The sequence below is a fragment of the Anabrus simplex genome, chromosome 12 (assembly GCF_040414725.1).
Source record: "Anabrus simplex isolate iqAnaSimp1 chromosome 12, ASM4041472v1, whole genome shotgun sequence".
Taxonomy (NCBI): domain Eukaryota; kingdom Metazoa; phylum Arthropoda; class Insecta; order Orthoptera; family Tettigoniidae; genus Anabrus; species Anabrus simplex.
Genome location: NC_090276.1, coordinates 52128253 through 52155295, shown reverse-complemented (window position 1 = coordinate 52155295; position 27043 = coordinate 52128253). Strand labels below are relative to the sequence as shown.

General features: G+C 38.0%; 1 protein-coding gene across 4 annotated transcripts in view; it reads left to right on the top strand.

Moving 5' to 3' along the window:
- The window catches only part of nsl1 (non-specific lethal 1), a 337743-nt gene that overhangs the window by 286988 nt on the left and 23712 nt on the right, over positions 1 to 27043 (top strand). For all 4 annotated transcript variants that reach the window (XM_067156327.2, XM_067156326.2, XM_067156329.2 and 1 more), the window contains 2 exons: positions 5025 to 5187; positions 16231 to 16439. In XM_067156327.2, coding sequence (XP_067012428.2) covers positions 5025 to 5187; positions 16231 to 16439 — 372 coding nt within the window. The remainder of the gene's footprint in view (positions 1 to 5024; positions 5188 to 16230; positions 16440 to 27043) is intronic.

Below are 27043 nucleotides of genomic sequence, written 5' to 3'. Positions count from 1 at the left end.
CGACCGACGAAAGGACTTACATTTCGGCCCGTACTGACGTTAAATGCATTTTATTTGACATTTTGATCGCAGAGACTCCATCTTTGTTCCTACAGCTCTTATGAAGAACTGTGAAACGGCACATAATCTTCAGGCATTTGTGAGAAAATAATAACTTAATTAAAATTCGCGTCTGTGGTGCTGTTAAACACTTTGTTTTTAATAAACATTTGCCAGATAAGATCGCGAGGCAAGCTGCCCGAATCAGATCGCCATTTTGTATAACAGAAGCCACCTCAGGGTTTTAACAAATTAAACGACTAACACAATTTCTTTTATCACATTCCGAAGAGCAATTCTCGGAAGTTAAACAGTCAACACGGCCTTTTAACCACAAGAATATCACTCAAGGAAGTTATTAAATATAAACAATAAATACCTGAAGACTAGTGCATCTGACATAAACCTTCACTCAAGCACAAGTGTTTTTGAATAAGTGCCTTACCATAGACACTTTAGAATATTTTAAAGTGTGTTTATTAAAAACAAAGTGTTTAACAGCACCACAGACGCGAATTTTAATTAAGTTATTATTTTCTCACAAATGCCCGAAGATTATTACAAACACGAACTTTTTAGTCACGCCACCTAATTTTATCAAAAAGAATTTTACCATAGACGCTTTTAAATATTTTAAATATGTTTTTCATCATTTAAGTTTTTTAAACATAATTGTAAACGATACTGTAATTTAAGTATCATTCACATAAATCTCCTTACCCCCCATCTTCCAATTCATTTAAAGCATCTAGAACAATAGTTTTTGGATTCCCATGGGATATAGTTTTAAGATCCAATGTGCTTACTTTTAAATTGTTATCATCTAAGATTTTTTATATACAGCTGAAGATGACCACTAAGTGGTCGAAACATGTACTGTGTTTGTTAATTTATTTTTAAGTTTGCCAAAGGCAAAAGAAATAAAGTATCGATTAGGTGGCTTTTTAGATTAATTTGTTTATTAAACTCATCGATACGGCCATGAAGTGGACAGCTTGCAATACCCAGGAGATACTCGCAGTATAAGACGAGTACGTGTATATTTGTCATGCCATTACCCTGTAACATTCAGCGTACAAATATACACATCATGCCCAGTTAAGAGGTTAAATAAAGTTGCATGACATTAAACTGGAAGATAAGCAGAAATTTAAATTTCAAGACTGTGTAAGTTGCATGTTAAAAGTCATCAAGATAGAGGTTTACCAAACCAAATTATTGCATGGTGTTCATTAGAATCAGTTGTGGAATTGGGAAAAATGTATAATTGTAATTTGAAGAGTACATATTTGGATTGGTTGAAGGCATCTGTGGACTGCTATTTCAGAGAAGGACTTTGAAATATCACACAGTACCATACAGTTCTTACCTATATGGCGGATTGTTCATCTGGCAGACCAATGTCTTAGATGTTAGGCGTTTGTAAACAACAAGCATCATCGTCAGGTTCATCTGGCAACGAAATGGGCTCTTCAGTTCATATTAATTTCAAAAGTTTTAAAAGCAAAGCCCGCGTGGTGGCCATGATTAAGGCTATCTGACTCTGTGGTTAGCCAGTTCAAGTTCATTGGTGGACAAAATGTCACCATCAGAAGTTGGCCAGCAAGGTAGGAGAGGTGATGGTATACTATTCCTAATCACCAGATTGCATGCCTAAAGCCTGGGTTCAGTTCTTGACTCCCTGTCCTCATATGGAGTGAGGGTATATGACACTCTAGCAATTCTTGCGTTGGATGGAGACATTAAGCCTTGAGTCAGACGCCTTGGGAGTTACTTGACAGTAGTAGGTTATGCCTGTACTCTTGGGTTTTACCCTTTCCCTACCTCCTCTTCCTCATCGTCGTCATACGCTACACAACATAAAAATGGAGTCATACGCTAGACACCTCTGAGACGAGTAACTAACTCCATGACCAAGTACAGTAGAAGTCCGCTATAGCGAGTACGGCATATAACGAGAACTCCGTTATAGCGACGACTTTTTTTTGTCCCTTCAAAATTCCTATATTAAACTGTGTATCCTCCTTCAGTTACAGCGAGAACCCTATCACTGGCGCATCCGTTATTATGAGCGATTAAGCGCGCATGATTTTTTTTCCGTTACCAATATTTATGCACCCCAGCGATGATATTGCATGCGATCGATTACCTTCGGCATAGTTTCCTCGCTATGTGCACTAGCGATTTCTCTCGTCGACATTCGAAGGCGATGTCGGAGTCGATTAATAATATCCGTCGACAGCTGTTCCGTAAAGAAAATTCGAAATGAAAGAGAGCATATTTTCGTAATAAATGCATAAATAACGTGTCCGATAACGGTTGTTAACTCGTTAAAAATTAAGGCTGACTAAACGACCGCTTAATTTTGAGTCTAAATACTGCAATTAAGTAAGAATGGGATACACCTCGAGATATGGCAGAGTGCTTAATTGATTTCATAGGTTAGTTTGTATTTTGTCGCGTCTGGTTAAATTACGGAAAGGCTATTATGAAAATTTATAGCGAGAAACGTATGATTTCTCTACCGGCGCTTGAAGTGTGTTTTCATCGTACGTAGGATACGTGACGCTGTTTGAATAAGAAAACTGAAACGTTTGCAACAAAATGCGATCGATCATCTTCGGTACAGTACAGTTTTCTCACTTTGTGCATTTGCGAGCTCTCTCGTTGACATTCAGAGGCGATGTTGGAGTTGATTAGTAATACCCATCGACTGCTGTTCTCTAAAGAAGATTCGAAATAAGAGTATAACACGTTTTCGTAATAAATGCGTAAATAACGTGACCGATAGCAGTTGTTAACTCGTAAAAATAAAGACTGAATAAACGATATCTTAATTTTAGTGTTATATACGGAAATTACGTGAGAATGTCATACACCTCAAGATATGGCAGAGTACATCACTGATTTCAGAGGATATTTCATATCTTCTCGCGTGTAGTTACGGCTATTTACATGTAAATTTTTCGCGAGGAGGTTATTTCTCTACATGCATTTCAAATATGCTTTCATGATAGGCTACATATACGGTTAGGTTAGGTGACGCTGTTTGAAGAAGAAATCTGAGGTGTTTGCCACAGAAATCTCTGGAGTATTACCGTATTTCTCTGAATCCAAGACTTTTTTTTCCGCAGAATCTCATGCGGCCTAACAGTGAGTTATGGATATCACTGGCAACTACCGCGGTAACCACGCTGCTTCTTTTCACATGCGCACAGAGCTCATTGACAATAAACAACCGCCTCTTCACTACACATCGCTACCGGTTGTACAGTGTACAGTACCTGTGTGTTTCTCAAATCTGCAGAATGGCATCAAAACATGCGACCCTTCAAATTCTTAGAAAAGCCATGGCTACTCAGTGGCAGATTCATAACGCGTCTATTGTACTTGACGCTTAGTAAAATTAAGGTTTATAGACAGCAGGAATATTTTCGTGATGGATAGTCGTATTGTAAAGATACGTGGAAAAGGTATTGCCGGCAAATTTTCAACGGGTTCTAGTCTATATTTTGATGCCAATTTTAAGTTAATGTTTATTAAACACTCGGAAATGTAGAATAATTGTGCAGCCGCAAGAAAATACAGCATAGGCCTAACTAAAGCCAATATTTGGCGTTAGCTTGAAGACAAAGAGCTAAAAAAATGCGTACTGTACAAAAAAATGCATTCAGTGGTCCACAACAAGGACGCTTTAAAGAAGTCGATGATGAAATTGTGAAGTATGAGCACGAAAAATGCAAGGGCGGTTGGCCATACCGTGGCGCAATAAGCTCGTTTGTTGACTTTCAATGTTCACAATTAGGCCTGTACATCGCTAGCCATTGAATTTGGTCGCACCGGACAAGCGAGACGTGCGTGTAGCGGTGGCCGGTTATATCTGACGCTGCGTTAAAATAAGAGTTTTATAGATAGCAAGAATAATTTCCTGATAGATCGTTGTATTGTAGAGACACATGGAATAGGTATTGCCGGCAAATTTTCAACGAGTTCTCTTCGGTATTATGATGCCAATGTTAAGTTAATGGTCCCTTAACCCGCGGAAATAAAGAATAATTGTGCAGCCGCATAAAAAAATGAAATACGGCGTGACGAAAGTAAATGTTCGGCGTCTAAAAATGCGTAGGCCTGTATGATTTTACAAACTTCTTTTTGAGCCTGATTAAAATTTTTTTGAAGGAGAAAATGAGGTTAATCTTGGATTCGGAGAAATACGGAACTATATTTTTTTCAGAATGAAATTAAACATACACTTTTACGTTGTATCGGATTGCGAAAAATAACAAACAAGTAAGCCGTAGTGTGGATATCATCTGCGGAAACGCAAGTTTTGAACAAACTGATTGCCGTTTCATACCGATTTTAAAGTGCATGAAGGGTTTTCCGACTTGTATGCAAAAATCGGATATAACGTCAATCCGTTATAACGAGTAAATTTTTCGCTGTTATGAATTCTCGCTATAACGGACTTCTACTGTAAATGCGGACAAGTAAATTATCGTGAAATGACCCATCATTACAGCCAATGAACTCTTAATCCAATTGCCTGGGCATTAGAACACAGTTTTCTAAACAATAGCTTTAGTAGTAGATTAATCGATGGATTACAAACTGGCCTGTTAGTTTGCATTATTTAGCTATTGTTGTTGTTGCTGCTGCTGTTGAATGATCTATGATTTATCTCAAGATTGTACTCGTAATTGAACATAGTGCTGAAACTTAATGAGTACTAGAAATCATGGGACAAAGGGTGTAAGACTGTTACTGAGAGATGTTGGGGATTTTTTTTTAAATTAATAGATTGATGATGAAAACTTGAGAAAGCTTGTATTTTTTAGTAGTGAAAATGTTGGTGCAATATTTCGCAATCTAACTTAAGGCTCACATGATTCATTACTGAATTTACCTTTTGCTTCTTCACTTTGATGTTAAGTTTAGATTTATTTAGAAACAATTTGGACTTTAATCCTCTGATTGTTTTCCAGATGGAAGACCTTAGCGAAGAGACGATCGGTCAGAGGCATGATCGCTGTGAGTTAGAGGAGAAGAAAAAGTTTATGAGTTACATCAAGTTCCCTCACTCTGGACGTGGTAGGGCCCAGAGGCGTGCCGACAGCCGGGCCGAGAGCAGCGGTGCCAATACACCCGGTGCGTTGAGATATTAGACCTTATCCTGAATCATTCCGTGGGGGGAATTCATTTTAATCTGTCCCTTGTTTATTTTTGTCATATATTATTGGCCCTTGCTTTCCTTCAGCTTGGTAAAAGTTTGCTCTTTTACTTTTGTTTCTGTATTACTATTTCTAAGTTAGTCATCTTTTGAGATTTGCACCTTTCCTATCTTAGTTTTCTATAGTGTTTGGAAGTGTCACATTTCGTTCTAAGATTTGTGGTTTATTATTAGTCATGAGAAGTAATAATTCAAAAAGCATACCAGCTTACGTGATTGTACTAATTACATTCCAAAGTGTTCAGCTATTTGTAACATTACACAAAATCCTTAGTAGGAAAACATGAAACCATTTGCGAGGGTACTAATTTTAGTCTCAAGAACCGACTTGAAAGTTTCATGTTATGTCTTGTATTCAGGATATAGTGGGTTCGAACCCCACTGTCAGCAGCCCTGTAGATGGTTTTCTGTGGTTTCCCATTTTCACACAAAGCAGATGCTGGGGCTGTACCTTCATTAAGGCCAGGGTCGCTTCCTTCCCACTCCTAGCCCTTTCCTGTCCCATCGTCGCCATGAAACCTATCTGTGTCGGTGCGACGTAAAGCAACTTGTAAACCTTTAGGACATGTTTCTGTTGAGATTTGCTTGCTTAGTTATTTACATAAATATAGATCTCGCACACACTTGCATGCATACATACTCGAAGACTGCTGCGTTCAGTGTATACCTTGTGAATTAACTGTGCATCTTCACAATCCTCTATTTAGCAACTAGCTCTGTGACCTCAGTTCCTCAACTCTTACCTCCCAATCATTTGAAACATAGTCTATCGTCACTTTGGACTCCTCCTACTTATCTTACTTTCTTAACCTTCATCTAGTCATCCAGAGTACCCTGCAACCATTGTTGGAAGGAGTTTGTCTATGTGATGTAAGGAACTTGTTAATGCTGTTGAACATAAAGAGATATGCAGCAATGGGAGAACATATCATTCTATCTTCATGTCTGTTAAGTTCACGATATACTGAGCTTTTGCTCCCCATACAGCAAAATTGGTCTGAAAAGAGAGGAATGTAATAAATATTTTGTCCAAGAGCTCACTTCTTTCTTACAGAATACTGTTCATCACAACTGCAACCTCACTGCATTAGGTTTGCTACATCTTGATTTAATTTTGCTTAGTATATACCTTCATGAGGGGAATTTGCATCCTAAATGCTTGAAGTGATATACTTGTTTCAGTTTTGTATTTCCTACCTGACATTCAATGATTTTCAATCCTCCTAGATTTAGTTGTTATGCTGATGAGCTGGAGTGATATTATGAATGTGTTTGTTCTTTGTTATTGTTAACACACATTATATTACTCCCTTTAGGAAATCTGTGAAATGTGTTGATTTTGAAAAATATGTATGAATCATGTAATTAATCTGTACTCTTTCTTCAGTTTCTGATCATGCAAAGTGGAGGAAGAAAAACAGGATCCTGGTGTGTGTGGGGGTGGACCTAATGACCATTTTCATTGAGGATGCAGCAATGTTAAGTCTATATCCTACCATTAAGCTTATATTCAGTTGTTACAATAAGGTTTTCCTTATCTGTAAATTCCCCAAAATGTGGTGTTACGACAAGCATATACAGTTTTGCCAGAAAGTTTAGGGACACAGCATGTTTTGAACATATGCGACCCTGTCGCTAAATTTCTTAGTGACATAACATTGTTTCTTAACTCTTGATTCATACTGGGAAACAAGTTCTTTGCCAAAAACTAGGCATTTCTACAACAATGGCTACTCCTAAAAAAAAAAAAAAAAAAAAAAAAAAAAAGAGAGAGAGAGAACATTAGTATCACATTCAAAACTAGTAACAATACTAATAAGATGATAATTAGAATAAAAGTATGTATAAGAAGTCGGGTATTAGAATAGGCAGCAATACATTGGATAATCTGGAAGAAGTTTGGCTATATGATGTAAGGAACATGTTAATGCTGTTGAACATAACAGAGATTCAGCAATGGGAGAACGTATCACAGAAACTAATCATCAATTCACAGGCATTATTAGTGACATGGAATTAATACATTTGGCCCAAGAAGGTAAATTCATGGAAGTTTTGGAAAGTTAGAAATTTATCTTGCACAGAAAAATAATTTGTATTAGAGTTTAAATTGTTTTAAATCCAGATGAAAATCCATTATGTAAACTAGCATTTAATCATTTAGGGAAGAAAAGAAAAAAGATAAGATTTTATGATCTTCAGTTTATTTTGGAAGTGATTCTTGTTTAACATCATCTTAATATTGAATATTTAATGATAGTAAATTTCTCAATGTACCATTAATAATTGTTTTTTCATTACTACTATAATTTGTGACCCAATAATTCTTTAAATTTAGGCTAAAAAAATGAAAATTGTTCTCTTGTTCTTATTCTTTGATATTGTAATTAAGTTACTTTGATGAACGTTGATGGAGAGAATGTTTATTGTTCTCAAGACATGTTCGAAAGTGTATTGACAAGGCAGATTCAGCCATAATGCTATTTTAAGTAGTTTTTAATAAGCTTAGACAAGTTAGTATAGGAATAAATCACGGCACCTATTGTGGTCAAGTTAATTAACAGTTAAAAACATTAAGCCACCTAATAATATAGGGACATGATCGCATATGTTCAAATCATGGTGAATCCCATAACTGTACAATGGTGATCATTGTAGGAATGACGGGAAATATTTGAGCTCTCTTTACACACCACCTCTGCCAGCTCCCAGTTTATTTTAACATGAAATGAACATTATGCACATTTACAGTGGAACCTCGATTCTCCGTTTTCGGAGGGTCCGCGAAAAAAAAAAAAAAAAAAAAGTACAACACAGGAAAGTGGAAAATACGGGAACAAATGAACCATCAACAATTCGGCTAAACGTCACAAAAATGGAATATGTTTTTATTATAATCTTACAAACACTCCTAAATCAAACTACAGCCCCAATGGGCCTTCAGCCTACCAAGTGACCGCTGCTGAGCCCGAAGGCCTGCAGATTACGAGGTGACGCATGGTCAGTGTGACGAAACCTCTCGGCCATTATTTCTGGCTCTCTAGACCGCGGTCGTCATCTCGCCATTCGATAGCTCCTCAATTAAAGATAATCTTAGAATGAGTAAACTTGGAACCAGCCCTCATACATCCAGGTAAAAATGACCGACCTGGCCGGAAATCAAATCCGGGCCCTCCGGATGAGAGGCAGGCATTAATTACTGATACACGACTTAAAAATTTCGAAACTTTGCATTCAGTGATAGCGGGGTTACTCGTTAGTTTCCTGTGAAAATATCGTTCAGTTCCGTAACTTCGATCAGCCAAACTCTTTGAAAAATCCAATATCGGTAACGCCATGCCAAACAACAATCGGCCACGAGTAGTTTTTAATACTCTAATCTAATAAAATAAAACACACTAGATACAAAAGCGCCCAACATGATGGCAAAATTCCTTTTTTAATCTTTCATTGTAATTTGGTCACCAGTATACTGTTCGTAGTCAGTTTAAGGAAATATTTTACAACATAAATTAGGCCTACAATGACTTTCAAAGGTTATGTTTAACTCGAGAATACGTTTTCGAATGTAATGCCTGTTGCTCACAGTAAAATTTTGTCAGATTTATTGTTCAGTAATTGAATTTTATAAAATTTCTGTTGCTCATGGTCAAATTCAAGTTTTATAAAACCTTTGATAAAACTTTTCATAAAATAGGACATGTTCTATTCAGTAAAATTAATTTTACGAAACGAACCAATCGGCGAAGCTGACATCACGATGATGCTGGCGCTACCTCGTGAGAAGATTGTGAAGCTCAATTGTAAACACACACTTCTTTCTAAAATGGCAGGTTCCAGGTGGACTAACCTCAACTCATTTTCGACCAAAGACAGCAATCCTCTACCTTCTTCTCTTCTTTTGATCCAATCCCAAGTCCAGCATTTTTTGGCATTTCTTTCCTTCCTTTTTACCACTGTACAACATATAATTGCAGCTAAAGCTGCAAGTTTTGCTTTGTTTATTGGAGCCATACTCTCAAATACTCTGCAAGTTGAACAGGTGTTTCTTTGTTTAAACGTTTATCGACAGATGGCAGCACATACACATCTTAGTTCAGAAGTTAGTTCATCGATGGCCATCCTGATGCTTCCACAGATTTTATAAAATAATTTTACCATGAGCAACACAACTAGTTTTCACCAAATTTTTATAAAATTAATTGTACAACAAATTTTACAAAACATTTTACCGTGAGCAATAGGCTTAAGTATCGATTCACAAAAGTTCTCGAATGCATTAAATTCAGTTCTGCCAGTCACTAATCATGATCAATTTGGAAAGAGAAAAAATATCGTCAAAACTTCCAAAATTACGGTTAGTCGTGACCTTGAGCTCAGCTGGAAAACACGCTCGCTGTACGAGTGCAAATTGATACAAACTTTTAAAATCTAACGTGGGCCAATAAAACGACCGGTTTTCGTAAAATTTTAACACAAAAAGTTGAATTTCCAATCTTATATTAGGACCAGAACCGTAATGGGCAATCCCGAAACCTCCCATGGCTTTATGTATGTAGGTAATAAGGTGCAACATCTTTTCTGGTCTCAATAACATAATCTTATACAATAATATTAATATACTAAATTTGTGTTAAGAAAGAGCAGTTTCGATTCATTCCTAAAAGCCCAGTGACTATACAGTGCCATGAGGGAAGTGCCGAAAACCTGTTCCACGATACAATTGAAAAAAAGAACAAACAAATACATAAACCTGGAAATAATGTAGACGTTTTACAAGTACGTACATTTGACCAAACTCGTTCCGTTTTCAGATAGAGCTGTCGAAATGCGCTCTCTCTCCTTCCAATTGTGACCATACTCTGCTTTATGATTTCCGAAGATTCTCTAAACAATACCACCCAAACGCAATGCATAGATGGTCCCTTATGCAACTTCACCCCCGATCACTTTCCAGTACAGTACTTCCTCTAATTATCGCAGTGACAGGATGTTAACACCAAGTATGCTGTAGCCGTCCTTTAGTGAGATACAGTTTCTTGAAAAATGCGTAATCGAGGATTTAGCGTTGATGGGATTGCTATTTCTGGACGGTTGATCCGGGAAATCTTTTCTTTGAGGAATGGATAATGCGGAACTTTTACAACGTGATTTAGTTAGGATGCTCACGGGACCACGTACTTTGAACGAATAATACGGGAAAACGTAGTTTCCAGGGACGCATAATCGAGATTCCACTGTATATGCAATAAGTAATTAAAAACAAAATTACATACCGGGAGAGTTGACTGTGCAGTTAGGAGCACACAGCTGTCAGCTTGCATCCAGGAGATAGTGGGTTCGAGCCCCATTGTCGGCAGCCCTGAAGATGGTTTTCCATGGTTTCCCCATTTTCACACCAGGCAAATCCTGTTCTATCACATCTGTATTTGAACTGCTTCAGCATATCAGTGGTGCATAGTGCAAACTTCTTGTGTCAATTTCAGACATTTTTGCATCAAACCATATTGTGCGTATGTTTTTCGAAAACTGTGAGTAACATTAAAAGGGAAATTCAATAATTCTCGTGGAACATATTGCCCGATTGTAGAGGCAGTATTTAGTGTTTTAAGTGTAAGAGTTCTGTGTGTTTCAATAAAGTAACTCCATTATTGTCATATCTGCTGTATGAGTATACAGCTCTAATACTTTACATACATGGATGCATGCATACATTATTATTTTAGACCATTATGCCTTTCAGCGTTCAGTCTGCAAGCCTCTGTGAATTTACTAAATTTCGCCACAATCCTCTATTTGCAACTAGTGCTGTTGCCTCATTTAGTTCTATACCTCTTATCTTTAAATCGTTAGAAACAGAGTAACTATCGTCGTCTTGATCTCCTTCTACTTCTCTTACCCTCCTTAACAGAGTCCATTATTCTCCTAGGTAATCTATCCTTCTCCACTCGCCTCACATGACCCCATCACCGAAGTTGGTTTATGCGTACAGCTTCATCCGTAAGTTCATTCCTAACTCAGCTTTTATCTCCTCATTCTGATTACCCTCCTGTCATTGTTCCCACCTGTTTGTGCCAACAATCATCATCACTACTTTCATGTCTGTTACTTCTAACTTATGAGTAATATATCCTGAGTCCACCCAGCTTTCGCTCCCATAGAGCAAAGTTGGTCTGAAAACAGATCGATGTAAAGATAGTTTCGTCTGGGAGCTGACTTCCTTCTTACAGAACACTGTTGATCACAACTGCAAGCTCATTGCATTAGTTTGACTACACCTTGAATCAGTCTCACTATATTACCATCCTGGGAGAACTCAACCTAAATACTTAAAATTATCTACCTGTTCCAGCTTTGTATCACCAATCTTACATCAAATTCTTTTGAATTTCTTACCTACTGACATCAATTTAGTCTTAGAAACGCTACTTTTGCACCTATTTTTAAGTTCCAAGATATGAGACTGCAAGCTTTCGGCACAATCTGCTATTAAGACCAAGTCGTCAGCATATGCCAGACTGCGTACTATATTTCCTCCTAACTGAATCCCTCTGCAAAAAAATAAATCAAGATAATGAAGTACGCTCAAAGAAAAAAAAAGAAAGAAAGAAAGAAAGAAAAGAAAGAGAGAACGTGTACCTGGCAGCTATGCCAACCTCCACAAACAAAATTATTGAAATTTGGTTTTTAAAATTATCGCAAAAATATTACTAGGAGTCGGATGATGACCTAAAAATCCTTGAAAAAGATCAGGAAAAGGCCCTAAAATAGGCTATCATACTTCCATTCTAGATGAACACAGGCTCCATGTGCGCATCATCAGTAAACCCGGCCCAGACCATCACAGAGCCTCCATTGAACGGCGTCCTTGTAGAGAAAGTACAGGGTGAATAACGTTCCCTGGAACTTCTCCATACTTTCTCTTTTCCATCCAATGCCCTCAAACAGAATGTGGATTCATCTGTGAACAGCACTGAGCTCCACAGTCCATTTTTGATGGCTGTTGGCAAATTGCATTCAAGAGGCATGGTGTTGACGTGTGAGCAGAGGTCCTTTGACAGGCCTCTTGGACTTAAAATCCACTCCATACAACCTCCTCTGTACTTTTTACTATCCTTTCACTGTTGTTCGTGCCCTGTACTTGCTGCAAACGATTTCTGGCCTCCACAGTTCTTGGAAGAACTTGCATTACGAGAAAGCCATCATCACACACACTAGTGCTTCTCCTGCAACCAGATCCGGGCCTCCTGGTGTAGATACTGTCCCCTCTGTATCTGTTAACAGTTCTGTACATGTTAGAACAAGACGTGCCTAAAACATTTGTTACATAACGTATCCTGCGTCCTTCCTCCACTAATGCTATGACCTTTGCTGGGTTCTCAGGTGAAAGAGCCACTATGATCTCGCATACAAGCGAGACTGTTGTTGACAAGCTGTAATGTCCACAAAAATAAGCAGCATGTGAATTCAAAGATATGAACGTTAAGGCAGCTGTTTGTGGTTATTCTTGTCAAAAAGCAGGAAATAGCAGTGTTGATGTGGTGTTCAGTTATTACGCTGAAACTTCTCAAATGGGCTAATTAACTTACAATATATTGCCATATTGTTGTAATGATATAACATTTAATGTTTGAAATACGTAGTGGACATGTAGTAAAACCTCGTTAAGATGTTTCTACAGGGGACAGACACGGATATGTAAACACTTAATATGTTTTTCCAACATGCATGCTTTTTACATTTTATATACAGGTGCAGTGAAAAATACAAGTCATTTCCGTTTTATAAAGATGGGAGTATTAAAAGATGTAAGGGAAGAAGAGAGAACAAATACGAAAACTTATTCCACTTGGCTTTGGTATATTAAAAGTTTGTAAAACACCAAATAAAAATATAAGAACATTTGCTCTGGGGCCCATAAAAGTATCAACATATTATTGCAGATCTCTCTCTCTCTAAAACAAATGTTTGCTGAAGCCTTATATTTCAGACTAGTGGGTTTTCTGGTCACACTCTTCGACCATGAATTATTTGGAGGCTAAACTCAGCCATGTGCGAGAGGATGACTTTCACTGCCATCTTGAATGTGACAACGCTTAGATTTGCTTCAGTCGACTCAAGTCGAAACTCGAAGGTGCGAGTTTTGTCGTACACGCCATCGCTGAAATATTTGGATGCCTGTCCACTTCCTGGATTTATCTTTGTCTTTGTTATAGTACGCAATTTCGAATATATTTCAGTGTCTATAAGTGTGGTACCACAAGACAATAAGCACTACGTTAATCGACTTTACACGATTATGTTCCTAATCCGTAGGTAGGCTAAGATGCGACAAATATTCGCTACCATTCACTGAATTACTCAACACAGAATTAATTTCTAACTTCTGAATGGGAAATATAATCAAATTCATTGGGATTCCATTTACAATATAATGAAATCGAAGTTGATTTGTCCACCTAGTCAGTGCAATATTATTTTAATTACACTTAGAATTGCAAAAATCAGGTCATGTTTCAGCCTATTTTGGCTTTCTTAAGCTGCATTAGATTATACAATCTGAATATTACATACCGTCGTGAATCTTTACATTTTTATATAATAAAAAGAATTTTAGATAAAGTGTTGCATTTTAAACATTAGCAGAGAGAATGAGTTACAAATGTTATAATGAGTTATAATCGATACATTATAAAATCCCTTATTCTGTCATTCACAGGTTTATTGAGAAAACAATGTTTCAACAACTGAAATTGGAAACCATTATAGTTAGGTTATGTGTTTTAGAAGAAAAATACAATGAGCCTCTTACGACCACGACTTTTGTACTTAACATATTCACGCCCGTATCCGAGTTATTGCCTATAGCGCGTGACCCTGCTGTGGACCGAATCCGAGTTAACCTGGATAAGCGCAACCTTGAACTGGAGCCGTTCCTATGCACCTGGGGTCTACTTTGATCACAAATACGTGCGAGAGAGATGAAAGTAATACCCTTATGAATGCTTCTACTCACCAGAAACCACATGGCCACGGCGATTTTCCCTCCCAATGCACTTTCTTTGTTTTGTTTCTGAAGGTAGCCTAGCGCTCGCACAACTAGCTGCGTAGTTGGTTTGTGATTGCACAAGCATGTGTATAATCACGTTCTGAAGTATAACCATGGCTTGTAGGGACAATATGAATATTGCAAGTGATGCGAATTTACAAAGCACTGTTTTCAGCTGCTTGAAAATTATCTTGGCCAGGGGTATACAGTCTATATGGACAATTATTACAAATAGCGTTGGACTCGCGAAACAATTATGGGAACAGAACACTGCTGTATGTGGAACAATACAGTCAAATAGGGGTGTAGCAAAAGATCTAAAGGAGCACCAGGCAATTCTCAAACAGGGTAAAAAGTGAACCCGACATACAAGTACAGTCACCTCTCTCCGAAATCTCAGCTCCATCTACGTCATCAGCTCCAAGTCAACGTCCTGCAATTTTGCCGCCAAAAAGGGCACCGGCCAAGGATCCATCATTTAGGTTAGATGGGAAGAGAAAAGAGCATATTCCCTTAAAGTTTCCACCGTCAAATATAGACAAGTTCCCCTGAAGAAGGTGCAAAGTGTGCTTCAAAAATAAAATTATTAGTGAAACGCGCTATTTTTTGGAATGTGTAGTGTTCCCATTCACCCAGGAAAGTGTGACATTACCTACCACACCCCACAGAGATATTAGAGGACTTCATTAAGGTATATGGAAAATTTTGTTTCCATATCTTGTTTAGTTTAGAACTTATTGTGAAAAGAATTCGTTGTTGTTTGCTCTGCCACTAACAGCTGGAATAGCTGGGCCAGCCCTTTAAATAGCCGCTCAGATGATGGGCGCGAATTTGTTAAGAAAAATGTTTCTGTCAATGAAGTTATTGTCTTACATTTGCCATGGCAACGTAATAACACAGCTATACCTATCGGCACGAGTTTGAACTTTGCACATCCGACTTCTGTTGCCTTCCACAGATTTATTGAGAAAAGAGGAACATTTGAGATACTTAAACTGGTACAAGATATGGGTTACAAGAACAATGCTATGAGGACCATAACACTTGAACATTTTAGTGAAAAATACTTTCTTTCAGTGAAATGAGTGAATAATTTTCTTCCACTCTGGGGTATGAAAACACAATATCTGTACCTATAAGCAGAGAGTGGAGTAGCCTATCTGGTGGCCGTGATCGTAATCACCTGAAGTCTACATAGTCTCGCACCATTGTTAGCTGGTTTGAGCCTTGTTTGTTGAAAATATTTTTCATCATCAGAATGTTTAAAATGTTTTCACTGCATACAGTCTCAAACATTTCTCGAAGTATTGCATCTTGAAGGAATATTTAGGAATTTTGTGGACTTCTCTTAGTTCTGATCTAATTTTACACTAATGTGTGTCCAGAAAACAAATTGCGGAAAGTTACCACCTTAAGCTCTTTACCAGATCCATGTGCTGTCCAACAAATGCATCCATCATTATTAGACCTAAGGTAATCTTCAGTATTGATTTCACTGGCTGAGTCATTGGAATTTGAGGTGAGAACTTCCAGGCTCAATAAACTAGTCACAAGATCTTTACTCAATTCATTGAGCAAATTGCAAATCTCATCTGTATTCATTTACGCTGTTTCTTTGGCTAAGTTGTTAAAAGATTACAAAACTTAGATTACGGAATGTGCAATTTATCCGGCATATGGATGCAATTCAGGTTTTCCTTTGCCAGATTGTGACATAAGAAACAATCAAAACTTGATAACAGGAGTTTATATTGTATGTAATAGTCACGCAGGTGATGCAAAACATGGTAATACAACAGGTAAAGGTGCATGTTGGGCCGCCCCTGACACAGGAAAAATGGAAAATTTTTAAAACTTTTGTCTTTACTTCACATCTTTGTTCAATGAAAGATTTTTATTGTGATTGTTCCAGATCCCATGTCGCCAAACAACATGTTGGACCACCATATTGAAGCCGGAGGGTCCCCTCTCACTTCACCTCCCGCCACTCCCTTGCCCATAAATCAAGAGTGTGACACTTCATGCCTGCCTCTGGGATCACGACGACGCACAGTATCTCAGTCACGTTGGGCGAAAGACCGTGAAGATGTGCAATGTGGAACACCGGAGCATGTTGTGGAGGCAAGTACAATTATTTACTCTTAACTGCTGTGATGATATTCTTGTTGCATTCAGGAGACAGTGCGTTCGAACCCCACGGTCAGCAGCCCTGAATATGGTTTTCTGTGGTTTCCCGTTTGAACACCAGGCAAATGCTGGGACTGTACCTTAACTAAGGACATGGCCACTTCCTTCCCCCTCCTAGCCTTTTTCTGTCCCCTTGTTGCCGTAAGACCTATCTATGTTGGTGCGATGTAAAGCCAGTTATAAAAATTCTTATAAGAGCAGGTCTACAGCTTTTGTATTGAAACCTTCCTTAACCCCTCAGCGCCGACCTCTATACGTGGTATAGACCCATACATGGTTTCGCATTTACGGCTATAGCGCGAAGAGTTCTGGTGTTATGGATATGCAAATTGCTTTGTTTCCAAGAAGACATTTTCGGGTTTATCAGCGTTCTAAATAAGTATTGAAAATTGTTAAAGTGTAGCTATTTTTGCAAGGATAAGTATGTCAATTATGTCTGAGCACCAATCCCTGCTTTTTTAATAGTCCGTTTGCTTCATTCTTTCCCACAGAATAAAATAAAGAAATGATGATCTGAGAAGTTTGTCTTTTCGTGTGATGTTCTTTGCTCTAATTTTGTATTAAGAGTGCGGTTTATTTATTATATTTGTCTTTATTTCTCAGCTTGTAGTCTTTTCGTAACTCTCTACGAGTACTCTGTATAGGCATCAGTTAGTGCTGCTTTCTGTCATACGACACGAGAAGCAGTTTGCATGGTATATATCTCGTTTGAAAGACGATGTATCGACCTTTTAATCTGAAATATGTATCGAGTTGTTTTGATTCGTCATAAATGTTATTCCCCTCATTCAGTTTCGTCCTGCCGCTTTCGGTCCCGCTGCAGCTTCATCAGCTTGTGTGACGCACCGCACTCAATGGCTAGCTCCTGCTGAGTGTAGCGTGCTTGAAATATTGTATAATTCAAATGAAAGTTTAGTCGGAAGTAGTAGTGGCAGTATTAGCAGTAGTGATAATGAAATAGATTATGTAGCAGTGGTAAATGATGAGAGTGACGATGAGGAGGAACCAGTACTTGGAAATTTCGTGCAGGAGGCTATAGATACGCATACAGGTCAAAGGGAAGCTTTCAACAGTGAATTATGATTCCTAGATTCTCCAATAATATTTAGACAAGTCACAGGGACAAACATTGAGCAGTTATCTTATCAGTTTCAGCTGATGGAAGGTTTGTTTACGTAGTACAAAATACGCTTCTCGGGCGGGAAACGAAATATTCAAGGCCGGCGCGCATCAGATAATACAGTTCCAAGGTTGCAGGAAATAACGTTTTATCAGGAAATTAGCACCCAAGAGTGAGAAATCCAAACCTCAGAGACGTATCGCGTGTTCAAAACACGGTGAAAAGAAGACATCGGTGTACTGCTGCCAGGAGTGTGCCTTGGGTCTCTGTCTCGAAGAGTTCTTCGAACTCTATCACACGGAACTAAATTACTAAGGAAATGTGAAACAATTATGTAATTATCTTCATGTACATAGTTCTACCATAAGGAATTCCAAATTTCGTGAATATCGGGCCACTCTTATACTAGTAGTAACGCTTTAAGTGAATCGATGTATTTCAGTCGCGCGTAGTTGAAATCTCATCCGGCCGCGGGATAGGAAGCTCTTTAAACGGCTGCGACGCTGAGGGGTTAATGTTGTTGTAGCTTCTTGCATTAGTTTAGAATAATTATGTAGTTTCTTTAGTTCCTGCGCAAGAACTACCTTCGGTTAGCACTTGATCACTATACATTTTCATCTTTTTCCACCAGCAAACCAGAATGCATAGTATAACTACTGTACTGCTGTCTTCTAGGAAAGAAAAAAAAAAAAAAGCAGTATTTTGAAGTACAGTAGAAGTTCGTTATAGCGAGAATTCATAACAGTGAAAAATTTACTCGCTGTAGTGGGCTCTCGTTATATCCGATTTTTTTGTAAAAGTCGGGAAAACCACCATACACATTAAATCAGTATGAAACGGCAATCAGTTTATTCAAAACTTTCAATTTCGTGGATAATATCCACACTCCGGCTTACTAGTTAGTTATTTTTCAAAATCTGATACTATGTGAACGTACGTGTTTAATTTCATTCTGAAAAAATTATAGTACCGTATTTCTCCGAATCCAAGACGACCCCCCACTTTGTTTTTTCAAAAATTTAAATCAGACTTAAAAAGTGCTTTGTAAAATCATATGAATGCATTTCTTATACAGTACGCATTTTAGACTAGTTTTAGATGCCGTACATTGGCTTTAGTTATGCAGTATTTTTTTCGGCTGCACAATTATTCTTTATTTCAGCGGGTTTAATAACCATTAACTTAAAATTGGCATAATATCGAAGAGAACCCATTGGAAATTTGCTGGCAATACCTATTTCACATGTCTCTACAATACGACGATCCATCAGGAAAATATTCTTGTATAATATAAAACTGTTACGTTAACCCGGCATCAGATATAACTGGCTGCCGCCACACACACGTCTCGCTTGCCGGGTTCAGCCAACTTCAGCGATTAGCGATGTACAGGCCTAATTGTGGACGTTGAAGGTCAACGAACTAGTTTATTGAGCCACGGTATGGCAATTCTGCCTTAGCGTTTTTCGTGCACATACCTCACAATTTTATCTTTGACTTCTTTAAAGCGTCCTTGTTGCGGGCCACTGAATGCTTTTTTTTGTACAGTACGCATTTTTAAGCTATCTTTGTCTTCAAGCTAACACCGAACATTGGCTTTAGTTAGGCCTGTGCCGTATTTTCTTGCGGCTGAACAATCACTCTACATTTCCGAGTGTTTAATAACCAATAGCTTAAAATTGGCATCATAATATTGACGAGAACCCGTTGAAAATTTGCCAGCAACACCTGTTCCACGTATCTTTACAATATGACAGTTCATCACGAAAATATTCCTGCCGTCTTTAAAACTTAATTTTACTAAGTGTCAGGTACAATATAGACGCGTTATAACTCCGCTACTTGGTAGCCGTGGCTTTTCTAAGAATTTTAAGGCTTGCATGTTTTGATGCTATTCTGCAGATTTGAGAAATGTTTTTGTAGAGGCTAATAGAACATCGTTCTCTCTTTCACTATTTCTCGAGATCCAGTGACGTTGCTCATAGGCACTATCCAACCGGACGATGTGTAATAAAGAGGCGGTCATTTATTGTCAATGAGTTTTGTGTGAATTTCTATAAAATAATTTTCCGCCTTGTCAATATTTTATACACTTTATTCTATTTAATTACCGTACATGTACATGTTTCGAGAGCCTCCGCTCTCTTCCTCAGCGGTGCCAAATACTAATTATACCGGGCGAGTTGGCCGTGCGTGTAGAGGCGCGCGGCTGTGAGCTTGCATCCGGGAGATAGTAGGTTCGAATCCCACTATCGGCAGCCCTGAAAATGGTTTTCCGTGGTTTCCCATTTTCACACCAGGCAAATGCTGGGGCTGTACCTTAATTAAGGCCACGGCCGCTTCCTTCCCATTCCTAGGCCTTTCCTATCCCATCGTCGCTATAAGACCTATCTGTGTCGGTGCGACGTAAAGCCCCTAGCAAAAAAAAAATAAATACTAATTATCTTAGGACTATGGTTCATTGGTATCATATTTCAATTACATATTAAAATATATGAATTTTAAATTAGTTACAATATTACTCTTAAGTTTTTTCTTCAGCCTATTTACATTGTCCTTTGTCACATATTTTATCAGAATGTTACCAATCATAAATGATAAAATCTAATTAAATTAATCTCTTCTATGTTAATTTATGTCCTTATTAATATCTGAAAATAGTAACTCTTTCTTCATCTTCTATAAAATCTATAAAATTAGTCTCTATCCTGAATTATAAAAGAACAATAATAAATAGCCATTTTGTATTAAATTAATAAACTACATTTATGAAGTTAGTCTTTTTTTAAAAATAAAAATATTTCTTTTCTCTTCTTTCTTAACGTCTGCTTTAATTTTCTGGACTTCTTATGAATCAGAATTGTCTCCTCTTACTCTCTTCCAATTCCTTAAATAAACAAAACCAAACAAAATTTAGAGACTTTTTACTAAAAAGAAACGACGACTCAGATATTTGGAGAATTTTCATTTAGGTCTACTTCATTTCTTTAATTTATCCGCAAATTGAAATGATGTGATGTTTGTCTGAACCCAAACAATATGTCCTCCTTCCCTCCTTGTTGCTATTTTGCTATTGGTTGCATGGTGGTCTGCTCGTTTTCTAACCGTCAAATTCCTTTAAATAAACAAACTAACAACCAACCTTTAGCGACGTGTTTTATTAAAAAAAGGACAATATCTTAGATGTTCAGAGAATTGTATTTTACTTACTTCAGTTCGTCTTGTTGTCAAATTTTAACCTTGCTCTCAATATATACTTGTGCTAGTTTGAAAAACAAACGTGTTCTACTCTCTGCTGTCAATGACCTTGTGCTCGCTGCTACTAGTCGCTGTGCTGCCGGTTACGTAATGTAGGGGGTGGAGGGGAAGCGTACTTGTGGCTTGTGTGCGCGCGTGCACAGTGTGTGAAAAGAAGCAGCGTTGTTACTGCAGTAGTTGCCAGTGGTGTTCATTACTGTTAGGCGGCGAATGCAAGACGGCCCTTGGTTTTTCACATGAGATTCCGAGAAAAAACCGTTGTCTTGGATTTGCAGAAATACGGTATCACTCAAGAGGCTTCTGTGGCAAACATTTCAGTTTTCTTCTTCAAACGGCGTCGCCTAACCTAACCGTATATGTTACATGAAAACGTATTTCAAATGCATGTAGAGAAATGATAATCTCGTTAAAAATTGACATGGGATAGCCTTTCCTTAATTTACCTAGACGCGAGAAAATATAAGCTATCCTCTGAAATTAGCGATGTACTCTGCAGTATTTTGAGGTGTGTAACATTCTTACTTATACTCCGCACCGCTCTACTTCTAAATTGACGTTTTGGCAGATTTTGGCTCTGGTGATTATGCGCTGAAGCATAGGCATCCAACCAATCCCAATCTGGCATTCATATTTATTTAGTTTTTGTGAATTTATTTTCAATCCATATTCATTAGTTTTTCCGAGTACGGTATTACATTTTACAAGGGCTGTTTACCGCGGTCGTATTGCATCAGCTGTTATCGCGGGTGTAGTGCACTGGCAACAGAGGAAAGGTGATGCTCATTTGTTTTGCGAAACTTTAACTTAGAAGAAAGGCTGTGCGGAGTATAATATCGGTATATAACATTAAAATTAAGAGATTGTTTACTTCTGTCTTTATTTTTAACGAGTTAACTGCTATGAGGCATGTTATTTACGCATTTATTACGAAAACGTGTTATCCTCTTTCATTTTTAATATCTTTTAGGGAACAGCAGTTAACGGGTATTACTAATCTACTTCGAATCGCTTTCAAATGTCGACGAGAGAGCTCGCAAATGCTCATAGTGAGAAAACCATTCCATACCGAAGACGATCGATTACATTTTGTGGCTAACGTTTCAGTTTTCTTATTCAAACAGCGTCACCAATCCAACTTAACCCTCCAAGTGCTGATGGTTTCACTCTTAAGTGCTGAGCATTCTTATGGCAGCGTACAGATATGTGTTTAAAAAAAATTATAATAAATACAAATTCGTAACTACATATGGCATATTATAAATCAATTTATTCAGGAAGAATTAGAGAATAAGATAATAGTAAGCTGCTTTACTTACAAGTATCCAGTAAAAGTATAATGGATGATTTAGTCATACTTTAATTTTTTTTTTTTAATATTCCAATTTTTGAGGTTGGTAACAAGAACTACATTATCTGAAATTAAATTCCAAGATATACAAAAGGTGCCAAATTTCATTACATGCACAATAATATATAATAATATAAGCTTCAATGAATAATAAAAAAGTCACAGGTAAAAATACTCGGAGAGAGTCTGTATGGTGGGCCATTAGGTCTAGATGTGCCTGGTATGGTTTGCACGTTTGGATTGTCTACATCACTATAGTCACGGGTATCTAAATTAGGTCATATTCTTCCCCACTTCCAGAAGAAAAGTCGTCTAATGATAAATCATCAGGAAAATCTTCTACATTACCAATGTCGTCTTCACTTTCATCACTCCAAGCTCCTCCAATGCTTCTCTAATTGCACTAGAACCACTTAATTCACTCATGGTTATATTATAATAATCATTAAATAAAATAAACCAATTAAAATAGAGTAAACTAGCCACACAATAATCATAAATCGACTAGCAAACAATAACTTCAAACATGCGAATCAACAGCGCAGTTTGAGCAGACGTAAACAAAAGACCAGTTCACAGCTGACAAGATTCGCTGCTTACTGCTTTATTTCCCCAAACAAAGACCAACTTGCACTTCTTACCAGATGGAGAATTTCATTTCGCAGCGAGGATATTCCTAAAATCGATTGTTATACCAATTTTAGGAGTTGTTATATCGATTTTACGAATCATCTCACTGCGAGACCATAGCACTTAAGCCGGGATCCGAATCGTCTCGTAGTGAGACGATAGCACTTCGAGGGTTAATTGTACTATACGTATGATGAAAACATACTTTGAGAGCCAGTAGAGAAATGATAAACTTCTCGTTTTAAATGTACGTGATAATAGCCTTTCCGTAATTTAACAGGCGCGAGAAAATATAAACTAACATCTGAAATCAATGATGCACTCTGCCATATCATGAGGTGTATCCCATTCTTACTTAATAGGGAACATGCATGATCCGGGGTTTTAATTTAAAATATGCTAATCTGATTCCAAATTGCATGCAGAATTCAAAAATGTGATCAGAATGTACAAATAATAACTCCAAACATGATAAAAATCTACGAAAATGTCACGTCACGCAAGTACGCGATCTCATTGGCCTGACGTCATCGTACAGGTTGACTGAATTAGCAGACGAGATAACACATAGTGTGCTGTGAGAAGCAGGATACACTTCGCGTATTTCTACTTTACGTTAGTGTCTAGCATGGTTAAATTCGAGGTCTATGCATTGGATAATAATCTGAGTGGTATATTTTAGACTTAAAATGAATCCTGCGCAGACATTGAGGCAGAAAACTTATAAATGGTGTACTATAGAGTTCCGATGTGCAATAGCACATCGCATACCATACCAAACAAATTGTTTATAAACGTTCCAGAGACGCTAAAACTTGGGAGAAATGGATTTTGGCGAGCTGGAGAAATGCTGGTGATATATCGGAAAAGTCTACAGTTTATTTTTTTTAAGATTTTAACGTAAGATGAATTTGTTTGAATTTTCAAATCACTTTTCCATGTCAGCTGTTCTAGTGGTAAAACTTTAAATTTTACTGTATGATGCTTTATTTAAATGCTTCATTTACATCTTGGAATATGAAAGTAATAAACAGTGCATTAAATAATGCTGATTATTAAAGTATTCTCCAAACCTAACCTATGTTTTGGGTGATCCATGTCAAGATAAATCAAAGGGGTTATGAACCATTTTGACAGCTCTAATTCTACCAATATATCTTGGCATGGGACAGTTATGTATGTCTTTATTGAAGAGCTTAATTGGTAAAGAAATTTAGGCTATATCTAAATACTCTATAATGTAACAAAGAATAGGCGTGTACATCATGTAAGGAAACAACGTGAATTTAACAAATGTATAACTCTACACAAAACCAATGCTTGTCTGTTGGGGTCTTATAAGTTAACAATGCTCAATTATAATAATTATCATAAAATTAAAGAAATAAATAACATAATTGCACACAGGTGAAAATAGTAATGTAGGTGTTTAAAATATTATCCAACTTAGCCTAAGTTTTAGGTTATACAAGCCAAGTCAATAAACCGAAGGGTAAAAATACCGCGCGAGTTGGCCGTGCGGTTAGGAGCGCGCAACTGTGAGCTCGCATCCGGGAGATAGTGGGTTTTGAACCCCACTGCCGGCAGCCCTGAAGATGGTTTTCCGTGGTTTCCCATTTTCACACCAGGCAAATGCTGAGGCTGTACCTAAGGCCACGGCCGCTTTGTTCCCATTCCTAGGCCTTTCCTGTCCCATCGTCGCCATAAGACCTATATGTGACGGTGTGACGTAAAGCAAACAGCAAAACAAAAACAAGTCACAGCACCCAAAGACATTCCTGTATTGAGCGACTAAAATGTCACCAGGACACTTTTCTTTCCTGATATGCTCAGCTTGTTAAAAGCCAAATGTAATTAATGTTATTGGCTTCACGCCCCGCTAACTACTTCTACGATTTTCGGAGACGCCGATGTGCAAGAATTTAGTCCTGCAGGAGTTATTTTACGTGCCAGTAAATCTACCGACACGAGGCTGACGTATTTGAGCACCTTCAACTACCACCGGACTGAACCAGGATCGAACCTGCCAAGTTGGGGTCAGAAGGCCAGCACCTCAACAGTCTGAACCACTCAGCCCGACTTGTGAAAACTAGATGAAGTCATATTTATCTTTATCATGTTTAACTTTTTCCCTCCACAAAGATATTTAATTCTCTTTCATGGGCCCCGGAAGTGGGTAGGCCAGTTGTCCCAACCATAAATATATATATTTTTTGGGAATGATAGATTATAGCCCTATAGTACTATGATCTTTCTTTCCTTCTTTCTTTCTTTCTTAATCAGTTTATCCTTCAGGGATGGTTTTCTCTCGAACTCAGCGAGGGATTTCACCTCTACCACTTCAAGGACAGTGTCCTGGAACGTGAGACTTTGAGTATGGTGATGCAACTGGTGAGGAGGGCCATTACCTCGCCCAGGCGGCCTCACCTGTTATACTCAACAGGGGCCTTGTTGGAGGATGGGAGGATCGGAAGGGATAGACAAGGAAGAGGGAAGGAAACGGCCGTGGCCTTAGGTGCCTGGAGGAGAAGGAGGGAAATACGAAAAACCACTTCGAGGATGGCTGAGGTGGGATTCGAAACCCTTCTACTCAGTTGACCTCCCGAGGCTGAGTAGACCCCGTTTCAGCCCTCGTACTATTTGTTTTCAACTTTCATGGCAGAGCCGGGAATCGAAACCGGGCCTCCGGGAGTGGCACGCATTAACCACTACACCACAGAAGCGGACTAGTACTATAATGCTACCTATATGTTTATGTTAGTGCTGAAATCCGATTTCTTACTTTACTAATGCTGAAAGCCCGAAAATATAATGTTATTCTTTAATAGGGGAATCAGTCTAGAAGGAAATGTTGAAAGTGATGTGATATCTGTCCAGGTTCGGTGTTATCCTAATACTATGGGTTAAAGTACATTGCACGTATATAAAAGACGCCACATACAAACTTGCTTGTTATCCGCGAATATCTGCGGCCACAAAAGTCACTATTTTTCAAGAATGATGACATTTACACATGATAGATTGTCTGATTGTGCTGTTTTGAACCTTTCTTCTGCCATTTTGAAGTTATTCGCGATCATGAATAATAAACAATCGGCTTTTAGCAACGGCTGATGCACAACGGCTGGTAGAGCTCCATGCGGTACTGGATCGTGACGTCACAGCGCGCCGCTTACGTCAGAGGCCGTTTCACTCGCCTTGCGGAAATGCACTATTAAATATTTTTTTAATGGTAGAAAACAAGGCAACATACCACAATGTAATACGTTTACGTACTATTTCGTTGGTGTACTTTTCAAAAAAAATATTTTTGAAAATGATGCATGTTCCCAATTGCAGTATTTATCATTAAAATTAAGCGATCATTTATTCAGCCTTTATTTTTAACGAGTTAACAACTGTTATTGGACATTTTATTTACCCATATATTACGAAAAAAGTTCTCTTTCATTTCGAATTTTTTTAATGAAACAGAAGTCGACGGGTATTAATAATAGACTCTGACATCGCCTCTGAATGTCGACTAGAGAACTCCCTAGTGGACATGGCGAGGAAACGATACCGAAGATGATCGATCGCCTGTAATATAATTGCTGGGGCGCATAAATATCAGTAACGGAAAAAATTGTGCGCGCTTGATCGCTCGTAATAACGGATGTGTCGGTGATGAGGCTCTTGCTGTAACTGAAGAATAATACACAGTTTAATACAGGAATATTGAAGGAACGTACAAACATTGTTGTTATAATGGGGTTCTCGTTATCTACCATACTCGTTATAGCGGACTTCTACTGTATTCCAAAGTGGACTGAAGGACAAGGCCAGTGAAGATGGATCGGTGTGGAAAATGTTATCGCTCCAAACACAATTGTAGCATTTTCGGGTTAAATGGGAATAACTGATTGTGCTTGCATGGAAAGTACACTTACTTCAAATCTGCAAAAAGTCTTGTTTTGCTACATTTTGTGTGTGGAAAAACACGCACAGCAGAGTATAACCATATTATGCTTTTACTGACAGCTAGGGGAATATCTGAGCAGTGGGCTTGCAGACTCTAGTTGAAACACTACTCTTGTTGTCGGCTAGCACATTTATGTCATGGTAGATTTAATCCTACTTCAGGGCTGGACAAATCCGAAAGAGATCTATAAGCCAGGCTTCAAAATTAAATTCACTTGCTTA